The sequence below is a fragment of the Aquila chrysaetos genome, chromosome 24 (genome assembly GCF_900496995.4).
Source record: "Aquila chrysaetos chrysaetos chromosome 24, bAquChr1.4, whole genome shotgun sequence".
Lineage (NCBI taxonomy): Eukaryota > Metazoa > Chordata > Aves > Accipitriformes > Accipitridae > Aquila > Aquila chrysaetos.
The window spans coordinates 20814675-20827651 of record NC_044027.1 but is presented as its reverse complement, the minus strand read 5'-3'; the positions used below and the strand labels follow the sequence as shown (position 1 = coordinate 20827651).

Genomic DNA, 12977 nt, shown 5'->3' with positions numbered 1-12977 from the left:
TTGCCTTCATGCTTAGTTAAATTTCAATTTGAATTCATGCTAACTTACTTAACTAACCTTCTCCAGGAATGATTTTTTTTTTTCAATAAAGTACACTGGATTCCCTTTAGTAGCATTTTTGCAGTGACATAGGTGCAGGTCACTGAAAAATTCATGTGGGTATTACAAAATGCTGGTGGCATTCATTGTCTAACTGGCAGTAGGTGAGAACCCTCTAGCTGACCAAGAAATACAGCAGTCCACAAGCGTGTCGAGCTTTCAAAGGAAATAACTAACAGAAGAATGGAGCAATAGGAATGACTCAAGACTTGGTTTCTAGTCATCATATTAATTCTCACTCTGAATAAAGCAAACTTACAGAGAATATAGGGGCACTGCAGATTCAGAAGGGAAAGTTCACCCTCTCCTAATACTGTCAGATAGTATACAATTGCATAATTAAATTGAGTAGGTACTACTGAACATTGTCCCGATCAATATTTGTGGACTCCAGCTGAGCTCACTGCAGTATAAAGCCATATTACTTGCCTGGCTCAGGAGAGTTCAAAGTTCTCGTTTCCAACTTTGGAACTGTGTTTTTAATTGCCTTCCATTACAGCTCTAATAGAATCTAAGCCCTCGATTAAGAATTACAGAGTATTGGTGATGATCACATACTATGCTGCTACGACCGAAGTTAGAACTTCCACAATCATCTTAATGAAACGTTAACACCAAAACCCTAGTGTAAAGCATTTAAATGTGAGCAATACAAAGTGAAAGCCAGAAAAAAGTTCACTTGCATGTCTGCTTTACATATGTAAGATATAATCATATGAGAAGCAATGACTTAGTTTTAAGTATGAATAAGCAAATCCTCACAAAAGCAAAATCAAATATTACATGATGTGGTGGGTTGACCTTGGCTGGCTGCCAAGGTGCCCACTGAGCCACTCTATCACTCCTCCTCCTCTGCAGGACAGGAGGGGAGAAAACAAGATAAAAAAAAACCCCTCGTAGGTTGAGATAAAAGCAGTTTAATAAAGAAAAGTGAAGGCTGCGTGCAGAAGCAAAGGAAAACAAAAAAGAATTTATCCTCTACTTCCCATCAGCTGGCAATGCCCAGCCACTGCCTGGGCCCCAGCACTCAGAGCAGTTGCTTCAGAAGACAAACGCCTTAATAACAAATGCTCGCCCCCCGGCTCCTCCTTTCTCTTAGCTTTTATTGCTGAGCACGTCATATGGTCAGGAATATCTCTTTGGTCAGCTTGGGTCAGCTGTCCTGGCTATGTCCCCTCTCAACCTCTTGCCCACGCCCTGCCTACTGGCCTTTTTGCGGGGGGTGGGTTTGGCGAGACAGCCTTGATGCTGTGAGCACTGCTCAGCAGTAGCCAGAACACTGGTGCCTTACCAACGCCTTTCTAGCTACAAGTACAAAGCACAGCACTAGGAGGGCTGCTATGGGAAAAGTTAACTCCATCCCAGCCAGACCCAATACACATGTCTGTACAAAGAAAGTGTTAATTAAGAACTCCTTTTGAATTTACCCAGTTACAAAAAGAAAAAAAAATTCCTCCTGTGAACTACCTCCTTGTATTTTACACAGCAATTAATAATTCTCAGCATTGAGGGGGGGAGGTGGAGCACCTTCCTGAAGAAATTTTTCCTTCCAAATTATTATTTCTATAGATTTTATTCCTTTTTCCTTAGAACTGTAGGGACTGAAGACCAGGTCAAATGTTTATCTGACTCTGGGAAGAGCATTCACAATCCTGAAACAAACAAGAGGTTCCCTGTAAATGACTGGCCATTTGACACTTAGAAAGGGTTTCACAGCAGCCAACATGAAGAGCTGGGAGGCAGAGAAAAAACACCCTTATTTATTTTTTCTCCTTTCATATTTAGCATCTTCCTTTTTCTTTCTCTCTTTCATTCATTTTGTCTCTCATCTGGTGAGAAGAAAAGACATTTTGAATGCCAAATGTCAGATACGGTCCGGACTCTTTGGGATTTTTACATTCACACATGGTTTAACATAATGAGACAGAAAATTAGCCATTCAGGTTTAAGAGATTAAAATAGAACAGCTTTTGAGATAATGGTTCCTATAGTAGTAAGCACATTTCACATAGTCTGACGTTTGTTTAGTCCGTTCATAGAAACTGTTGGTACAGCAGATTTGTTTTGGTCAACTTATGGATGGTACTGTAGCTTTTTATATGTTGCTAAAAGCTATTACAGATCTTTTGTCCTCCCACTTTACACAATGAAATTGTCTCAAATTTATGTGTTAGTTCACACAGAAACCTGAAAGGAGAATTTCGTATATTATTCAGTGCATTGATTCATTTGTACTGAAGGAATGCTCTTCCTTCTTCACGTATTAAATAATAATGAAAATGCAAGCATTTGCAAAAAAACCACACAATCTAATTTCTGTTCCAATGCTAACAAACACTCTGTGTTATCCCTCGAACTGCAATTGTTTATGTAGACATCAGCAATCTATTGATGACTCATGCTATTGATAATACCTCTGAATTACCAGGTCTGGCTTCTGGACAAAGAAGCTCACAGCAATACTACCTGGAATCATGGTCCCTCAGTAGACTGATATGGTAACAAGGTTAGTGGGACACTTGGTATCAATACTGACAACCTTGGCAATTTGCACTGGTCAGTTCCAGGGATTAATTTTAGATGTATTGTGCTGTGGTGGGTTGACCCTGGCTGGATGCCAGGTGCCCACCAAAGCTGTTCTATCAATCCCCCCTCCTCAGCTGGACAGGGGAGAGAAAATATAACAAAGGGCTTGTGGGTCAAGATAAGGACAGGAGAGATCACTCACCAATTACCGTCACGGGCAAAACAGACTCAGCTTGGGGAAAATTAACTCAATTTATTACAAATCAACCAGAGTAGGGTAATGAGAAATAAAACCAAATCTCAGAACACCTTCCCTCCACCCCTCCCTTCTTTCCGGGCACAACTTCACTCCTGGATTCTCTACCTACCACCCCAGTGGCGCAGGGGGACGGGGAATGGGGTTTACGTCATCACACGTTATTTCTGCTGCTTCATCCTCCTCAGGGGCAGGACTCATCACACTCTTCCCTGCTCCAGCGTGGGGTCCCTCCCACAGCAGACAGTCCTCCATGAACTTCTCCAACGTGGGTCATTCCCACGGGCTGCAGTTCTTCACGAACTGCTCCAGCATGGGTCCTTTTCCACGGTGTGCAGTCCTTCAGGAGCACACTGCTCCAGCGTGGGTCCCCCACGGGGTCACAAGTCCTGCCAGAAAACCTGCTCCGTGGGCTCCTCTCTCCACAGATCCGCAGGTCCTGCCAGGAGCCTGCTCCAGTGCAGGCTTCCCACGGGGTCACAGCCTCCTTCGGGCACCCACCTGCTCTGGTGTGGGGCCCTCCATGGGCTGCAGGTGGAGATCTGCTCCACCGTGGACCTCCATGGGCTGCAGGGGGACAGTGTGCCTCACCAGGGTCTTCCCCATGGGGTGCAGGGGAATCTCTGCTCGGGCACCTGGAGCATCTCCTCCCCTCCTTCTTCACTGACCTGGGGGTCTGCAGGGTTGTTTCTCTTACATGTTTTCACTCCTCTCTCCAGCTGCTGTTTCTGTCTGTCCCGCAACTTTTTTTCCTTCTTAAAAATGTTCTCCCAGAGGCGTTACCACTATCGCTGATTGGCTCGGCCTTGGCCGGCAGCGGGTCCGTCTTAGAGGCGGCTGGCATTGGCTTTGTCGGACACAGAGGAAGCTTCCAGCAGCTTCTTACAGAAGCCACCCCTGTAACCCCCCCCGCTACCAAAACCTTGCCACACAAAGCCAATACATGTGCTTTAGCTGGGTTTTTAATCTCAGCAGAGGAAAGTCCAATAGGTTTCATGCTACCTATTAAAAATGTGTACCCTACTAACAAATCAAACAAATCTTAAAAACGCTCCTCTTTGCCATCCAGGTAAACCTGTTACCCAGAAAGCCAAATAACAGTACATCGCTCCTCTACAATCTCTCCAAATTAAGTCTTACTTCTGAAGTCAGATTTTTTCATTCATTTAAGATCAACGGATTTGTTTTGCCTAGTCAAATGAATGCTGATATATGTGAAATCCATCTTGATATGTGGGATATAATTTGTTACTGTAAGAGCCTCCAAGGGTGACTATCATAGAGGAAGAAAACTATTTAAGACAAAGGACAGTGCTAACCCAAGTACAAGCTGGCTATGCAGAAATTTGCAATAAAATTCAGATCTTTTACAACTATCAGAGAGGTGGTGTTCTGGACCAAGGATGTTCTGAAACTGGGCATATGCACGGAAAGGGATCAGTTCTCTGAGAGCCCTTACAAGATAATTCTGTAATTGCAACAAAAGCCCATATACTGATCAATTCCTCCAAAACCCCTCTGATATAAAATGGGTTTTCCCATACTTCCCATACACTTCAGTGGAGGATTTCTGTAATTAAAATTATTTCCTTACTCAAATTTTCAAATGAAGTTTTATACCTGCAAGATCTTCTTTGGAGGAAACCAGTCGAGGAGAGCTGTTACCTGGCTCAATTCTTAATGACAATCTGGAAAAACAAGTTTTTAGAGAAATTAACAAAAAAAATTTCTCAATAGAAGTTGAAAGAAACTGAAGAAAGTAATTATTTTGGCAGTGGTAAGCAGGAATTCTACTTTGTTGGAGGTGTAGTTATTTATTTTGTTATGTAACAAAACAATAAATTTTTTTAAGTAAATCACTACCTGTTTGATAAGAAACTGTGAGGGAAGTCTATGAAAATAGAAATGGAAATTGGTATTTTATACTCCCTATCAGTGTAAAAATGTAAATTCATATACTCTTTCACATGAAAAAAACCCTCCAAAAGTTAGTAAATTTAGATACAAACCTAACAGCAAACATTTTATTCCCTCTGTACATGAAAAGTGAATTTATTCTGTTATCATGTGGAAATGTGCCCTCAGAAATAGCTATTTAGAAATATTAGTTACTATGACTTATAGAAAAGGAGCATAAGTGGGTAAAATGACCAACACTTAATAGTAAAAGAAGACAATTAGAAGTTATATTATACGCCCCTCTGCCTCACTCCATGTGTTTTATGATGCACTCACTGTTGCCTTATCTTAGCACTCCAACACATCTTGATCTTCCAGAGCATATGACTTCTGCCACCCCTCAAGCTTATGCACTCTTAACTTGACAATCATGGGTCCTTTGTTCTGTACCAGTGTGACAAAAAAGTATGGAGGACTACAATGTTACGTAAATTTTAATGGAATAGGCATAAAACCAAAAGAAATAACTGCTGTCATTGCACAGCATTAAACATGCAAAAAAGTTGTGAAAGTTTCAAGCTACACTGCTGTAGTCCACTGTATACAAACACCAGTGAAAGTCTTTTTAACTTTAAATAAAAACATGAAAAGGGGTGTGTGTGGGGCAACCTATGAAAGCATTTCAAAATATCACATATGGCTTAACTATCACTTTCCTTACACCTTCGTCTTCCACATACACAGTTTTACAGGGAATACCTTCCAGTCCATTCTCCACAGTATTCAAACATTGTCAACTATGTTTTAGTGTGAAGTTACTTAACAAACCTATGGTCCCTTTTCATGTTTCAGAATTTCTATTCTTCTGATAGTACTAGATTCTTTTACCTATCCAAAGTAATGTATTTCAAGTAGGTAATGAATCATTCCTTTCCAGACTACCTTTTCTTTCTGTCAACATGATTTCCGTGACCAGGAAGTGGCAACATGCCTCTCCTAGAAGCTGACAATGAGAAGGTCACAATAATATAACTCAGTGCACGACTCAAATGTTGATCATATGGGAATTCCTTTCGGTATGGAAAAATGGCAGAAAACCTTAATGAAGTTGTTCCCTGTAAAAAGGGCCCTGTTGTGAATTTATCTTCCATGCCTGTAGAAATGTTCCAATTGCATCCCTTGCACAGTAGTTACTCTTGTTCATTTTTAAGGCTGATCTGTTCCCCACGATATTAGAGGTTTATTGTACCCATGCTGTGAGCTTGATTTTTGTGCAGAAAGCTATACATTTTTTTTTGTTTAAGAATCTCCTGCAGAACTGTGCTATTTACAGATATTGAGAAACTTGGGTATTAAGCTCATTATACTGGGTTAGCTCATATTTGACGAACCAAAATCCTTATGCAAAACAGAACACTCATTTCAACTTGTTTCACATAACAGTAGTTCTCCAACAGAAGCAGACAACCCTTCCCCTGCTAACCTGTCACTGTTCCACAATTGCTAATTTCTTTCTTCTATTTCTGTCTGTACAAGGGAGCTGCTGCCTATCCTTCCCCACACTTGATAACTGCATGATTTAGTTTGTCAGCTTTGAGGAACTCCTCTCTGATGTTCTTTCCTTATCCTGTTAACAAATAAGTTACTCAGTTTTATTAGTCCCCTGTGGCAACAGCCACAATTTATTCGGTCACTGTGGAAACATCTGTCTAATAGGCCCATTGCAAAAAGATATGACTGCAATTCAGTCCATGTAAGCAAACAGCTTCTCCCTTTTACAATGATGTGATTTGTAATGCAATCCTCCTGAAAATTTCTTGCTTTGTTAGACTAAAATGAATTTAAATCTATATGTAAGGATTACAGACTAGACTCCGGTTCTTAAGCGTGCTGAACTGAATTGTGCTCATTAAACATGTCCAGTCTATCATTTCAGGTAACTATTTACAGAATCAGGTATTTTTCAGAGCAATTATGGCAGGACTACCTCATATACCTGAGGAGGCCACAAATCACTTGTCCAACTTCACATTTTGTATCAACTTTATTAGCTTACTACATAACAAGCTCCAAGACTTACATGTTTGAGAAACAGCACAGGTGAAATACTGCCTATGAATATGTACATAATGGGAAGTGCCATGACCTGCTATCAGATTTAAGGCAAGAACATTCTTATACCTTCTTTAGTGACCAGAACATCTGACAAAAGTAAGATCAACGTCCATGCAACTACTTGTGCTATACTGTTTCTTTCTTTCTGTTTAAAAATATTCTTGTAAAGAAGAAAAGGGGAAGATAACAGCAGAAAGATAAAACCATAAAGACCTGACGCCTTTATGGTTTTAACAAGGTTTTAGAAAGAGGCATGGTATCATTATACAATCTAGAAAGCACCCATGGTGTGTGCTGCTCTTAAAAGTTCACTGACAGAGCAACAAGTGAACCTTCAGTGACATAAAATGAGATTACATCACTCTTCACTGGTCATCTCTCTAGAAAATGTGAAGTTAGATAATGTTGTTTATCTGTTTGGTTATGTTAAAGTACACTCTGAACTCTTTGCCCTTGCTAAGTCTCTGACAGTTTGGTCGTTGACTTCAACAATGCCAGAATTCTGCAATGTTTTGAAAATAAAAAAAATGCAATTTAGCTATTCAACTTAGGAAAATACAGGATTTATTAAAAGAACAACAAATAAATAGGAGCCTAAATTTGAGGTTTGGTAGATATAAAATACTCATGCTGACATGTTTAACAAAATACTTAAAATAAACTGTGAGAAAAGTGAATATATTCTGACATGAGATGTCATTCCTGGACCACCTTCTCTCCTCCTCCCCCTCTCCCGCAGAAGGCTGGAAACAAAAACATTTTTATTTCAAAGAAAAGATACTGGCAGTCAGTACAGTTTCAACCAGTCTTGGCTTGTTTGTCACCACCCAAATTCATTTTTGCAATTCCTCTGACACTGCATTTTCTGCTGAGAAGCACAGGTTACATGCATGCACACGCATGCTCATCTGCTCTCACCTTGCTACATGTGCATATAGTTATGCCAGCAGCATGAGCAATGTCGCCCAAATAGCACTCACAGAGTCAGAATCTTTGGCCCTTCAGAGGCTTAGCGTGATACTATCAGTAGGTCTGTGCAGACTTTGACACCTGATGTGCTTACAACCACCATTCATCATTCATATCCATCACATACCAAATTATATTCTCACAGTTCACTGTCCCCAATGATATTCACTAGTATTACTACAAGTAAAAAACTACCTTTGTTCCAGCATACCTAATAAACCACTCATAACTCATGAAGACATTCTCTTTTTTTGTGTTTGCACCTGTGTATGATCAGAAATTCGTAAGTCACTATATTCATCCAATGTCACCGCACTGTTAGAATTTTTTTTTTTCAGCAATTCTTTTAAAAAACAAAATCTTTGCTTTACCATGGTGAGGAAGCCTAGTCTTAGTGCAAGGTCTAAGTGCTGATGTATGAAATTTCAACATTCCAAAATTATACAGCAAGAGTTTAGCTGAGACACATGCCAGGATAAATCCTAGATATCAACCTCAGAAACTGCCCATTAGAAACTGAAATTCCAAAACTGAGGAGTTAGTATTAATAATCTAAGGTGAAATAAAAACTAGAAGCAAAATCTCTAGGAAAAAAAAGTCAGCATAGAGATTTACTGAGTAAACAAACCATCAATTTACCTCTGGGAATTAAGACAAAGCTTTTAAAGAACAAGGCATAGCGAGAGTATGTGAAGACTTTGATCTTGGATACTAAAAAGATGACATAAACAGTATCTTTTTTTTTTTAAAGCCTGATACTCAGAATGTCTTCTGGAACATGTTAGGGCTGGGAGGCTCTGTAAAGTAAGCTGGACCTTTATCCCAACCTAGTCTTAAATAACACTCTTCTCCTGATTGCCACCATATAGCTCATTTAAGAGTAACCTTCCTGATAAGTAGGAAAAGAGGAACCTAACATAATGCAGAAAAAATAGGTAGCCAGTCTTAAACATAGTTCTGTTGCATGGGAGGTAGCCAGTCTTGAACATAGTTCTGTTTCACGGGAGTATGCTCTCCAGTACAGGACAAAACTACTGCTAGGACAGTAAAGCTACTTTTACTCAATTCCCCTAATATTAAGCAAGTGAATGAAGACAGAGTAGCCTTACATGAACAAGAAATGTAGCTGCTCCGTGAGGAGGCTGAACAAAACTTACTCATCTTTCTTGAGACAAGGAAGATCTAAGTTGCAATAAAGCAGTGCAGTCTTCAAAGCTGTCACTCAGGGCATTTCTGACCAGTATTTGTGTATGAAGCAAAATGGGTCTGACACATCTGAAACATTTTGGGCTGCCTGTGTAGCACTTAAACAGTAGGTCCAACAGTTTCTGGAAGCTTCACTGTCCCCGAGAATGTCCTGTGGAAGAGGCAGCCAAGTCACAACTATAGCTATTGATCCATATGGCCACTGGATCACTAGAAATCTCAGGCTAACAGTGAAGGTTTCCCCCTACCCCTGCCATTGACAACAAATCTTCCTGGAAAAGGTCCAGGGAATATAGCTGCCTGGGAGGCCCATTTAAGATGGACTGTGGCCAAGGTTCACTGCTATAAGTTCTTATAATTTAAGCACCTGCCGTACAGTTCCTGTTATCATAAGGCTAAAACCAATATGGTGCAGCTGGCACTTTTATAGTGCCATCATTGTTAGGAGTCAGTATAATGTTTTAATTGCCTATTAATTTCTCTGGGATGCTTTCCCATAGCATCCTGCCTATCTGAATCTAAATTTGAACTGGTTTTTCTGTAAATCGTTTTACTAGTAAATTGGATTATCAGTGTCTTGCCTAATATGCTCTGAAGAACTGAATTATATGTATAGATAGCAGTCTACATAATGGGATTCCAATCCTGATGGTCCTGTTCAGATAACACTGTAATACAAACAATAGTCTTCAAACTGACTTTACTCAAAGAACAACTGTGGAGAATACTAAGGCCAATTTAGACCAAGAACAATTGAGGAGAATACCAGGCCTGACCTAATGATACCAAAAGGTCAGCAAAAAAATTGTTTTGGAACCACTGCAAGGCGTGGCAGGTCAGGAAAGGACGTGGCATGGTGCCACCATGTTTGGATAGCACTGTCCAGCTCAGGGAAAAACTGCATTACCTGGGGACAAGCACTCTCCTCAGATCACTTCTTACACTCCTGGAGGAGGAAGAAGATCCTGCAGCAGCTGCATCATGGTATCTCTGAAATCCACCGGCTGCCAGTGATGCCCTGAGATAACAATGATTAGCAATACATTTTGGGTACAACTGGAAGGAATACTGATGCTTTAGGTCCTATTTTTGTCCCCTTAGTCTTGTAACTAGCAAATATTATTTCTCAGCTTCTGCAGAGAACAGTAGATGGGGCTGAGCAAGAAAGATCTATTATTTTTAGGATATGACATCATTGTCAGGGGTTTTCTGGAGTGGTCCTACTTGCTGACAAGCACGAATCTAAAGCAAGCAATTGGACTGGCACAAAAAATTGTAGAGAAAAGCTTTGTTTATATAAAGTGGCTGCCAAATTTTCCTTTTCAGTGTAACTGAGGTTCTCATTTGGCACAACGTTGTGTTGGGATCCTGCCAAAACATTTTAGGGCAACCATCTAAGCTTCTCTCCCTGACAGCCTGGTACTGAGATAGTTCTGTTCTCCCAGAAAAAGGTCAAGCATACATCTCCTCAGCGTACACTAATGCTGTCCCTGGCTCAAAAAGAACGGTCACGGGAAAGAGAAAGAGAGAGGAGATTCTTTCCCACTATAACAAAACTTAGCACTCTTTGCCTTTTTAAGGCTTACAGTTTCTTCTGGCATGGGACCAGAAAATGCTATGAAACTGAAGATCCATTAGGGAAAACTGAGTGGAAAATGTGAAATCAAATATTTGAAACAAAATCCAAAAACTTCTTATCAAATACAAAGATGGAAGAGAAATGAGAGTTCTCTTTAAGGGTAGTTGTGATGTGTTTTGATGAATACAGACTTTAATTTAAAGCTTTATCCTGATGAAACAAACATGGTCAAAAAAGGTCAAAGTTCTCCAAGGTGTATAAACTGCAGCAACTGTACTTTGCTAAGAATCAAATCTTTCCCTCTTTCTAATATCTTCTGTGACTTCAGACCAGTTTTTCCTTGCCATAGTGAAGCCTAGAAAGAAAACTGCTAGATTTGATTGAAATATTCTCACAAATAACTAAATCACAAGAAAAAGTACTAAATGATCTTTAAGATACATCAAATACTTTCCAGCATTATTAGCAAGGCTGCTGCTAAAGTTTGATTTTCAAATTTAAACTGGAATTACACATGACTTGTAGTTTTCCCAAATATTATGTTATAGTATCATATAATTATAGAAACCACTTGTTTAATCTATTTTTCCTAAGATATTACAGTTCATGAAAGCTATTATATATATAATGTTAACATTCACGCATCATCAGGAAACTCCATCTAAAAATCAAATTAAGCAACATGACCAGTTTCTTGAATCCAATCCAGGGGCTGTAAAGCCTATACTAACTACAATTCTTCACCTTTACCAATTACTACTCAGTTTAATTTTGCTCTATGTTTGTGACTTTAATGAAGCATGGAAGTATGTGGGAAATTAATAAATAATGACCATTAGATAATCTTAACAGTGAGATTTAAATCTCAGACTACCCTTACAACAAGTCTTGGACTGCCTCTTCAAAAGGCTGTGTGCAATGCTCATGTTCAATGTGCATTTGTTGCATAATGCATCTCTATTTGTGAAACATATACAAAGTCATGAGACTGAGAAAAGAAAGAACACGCGCATTCTATCATCAGTACTCTGGCAGGAATTCTAATTCCACGAAGCAGATAAATTTTGCTACGAAAACATCATACAAACATTCTTTCTTCCCCGAATAATTTTCCTACAGAAACATCACTATTCTTAGTATCTGTGATCAACCAGACACAAAAGCACAAACCTGTCAAACCACAGCCAAGTATGATCTTTTGCAGTGAACTACCCAATGCTGGTTCAGCTTCTTTTGCTGAAGTTTACCCTAAGCAAGGGGACAAATTTTGGACGTTTTCTCTGTATTTGAAGTTTGTCCTGATAATACTCGGAGAAGTTCCAAAAGAATACCTTGCCTGGATGGTTTTACTTTTAGAATTATTCTTTCAGGAAAAGCAAAGTTCCACACACATTTATCACAAGAATTCGTATCGACAGATTTGGCTGAGGAACAGTACTGTATGCACAGTGGCCTGAACCAGAGCCAAGTGGAACAGCTTTGGCAGCTGGAGTTATCACCAACTGCAGTTATGTTCAAAATCGAAGAGAAAAGACAAATTGCTTGACTCATGCTGTGCTCAAACATGTGGGTTTTTTGTCTCTGTTATGGTGACACCTTTTTTTCCTGAACTGTCTCAGTAGGATTTTCCATCTGTATGCCAGCAATATCAGCTATAATTGCAGAGAGATGTAGAACGGTTACGGTAGGTCATTCTTTATGCTCATATGTACATGACCCCACACTGGTAACACACAGTCTTCTGATTCACTGAATCTGCTCTTTTCTTTTCACAAACACTAACTGGTAGCCTTCACTTCATTAATTGATCAAGTTTCAACTTAAAAATTATTTAACTATTTGTCTCACTACTCCGATTAAGAAGCCGTTGCAAAATTCCATTACTCTGATGGTTAGGAACCATATTTCAACATTTAGCTTCTAAATTTTTGTATTCATTTATCCTTGTGCTACCATTACAATTTAGTTTAAATTGCTCTTTACCCTCCCTATTTTCTCCCAATTGTGTTTATACGTAGTGATTCTATTACCTAAACTTCTCGTCTTCTAGGCTAAAACCAAACATAGTTCTTTAAGTCTGGTGTTATGAAACAGACTTTATTCACCTGACGGCACCAGCAATTTTTTAAACCCACTCTAAGCATGGGTGGCCAGAATTGCGTACAGTACTCCACACAAGGTCTCACCAGCTCCTTTTTGAACCAGTATTAAAAATTTAATTTTTTATAGAAACACTATATTTGATAGGGAGTAGGGATGAATTTGTCTTTTCACGCCTGTATCTTACTTCTGACAGACATCTACTGATCAACACCATAAATTACTGTT

The 12977-nt window shown here is 39.5% G+C and overlaps 1 protein-coding gene across 8 annotated transcripts in view; it reads right to left on the bottom strand.

Annotated features, from left to right (window-relative positions):
- Window positions 1-12977, bottom strand: part of RALGPS1 (Ral GEF with PH domain and SH3 binding motif 1) — a 134213-nt gene that overhangs the window by 23518 nt on the left and 97718 nt on the right. For all 8 annotated transcript variants that reach the window (XR_005931239.1, XR_003921252.2, XM_029999351.2 and 5 more), the window contains one exon: window positions 4502-4569. Coding sequence is in view for 6 of the 8 variants with exons in the window: in XM_029999351.2 (XP_029855211.1) it covers window positions 4502-4569 (68 nt within the window). In the remaining 2 variants the exon portion in view is untranslated. The remainder of the gene's footprint in view (window positions 1-4501; window positions 4570-12977) is intronic.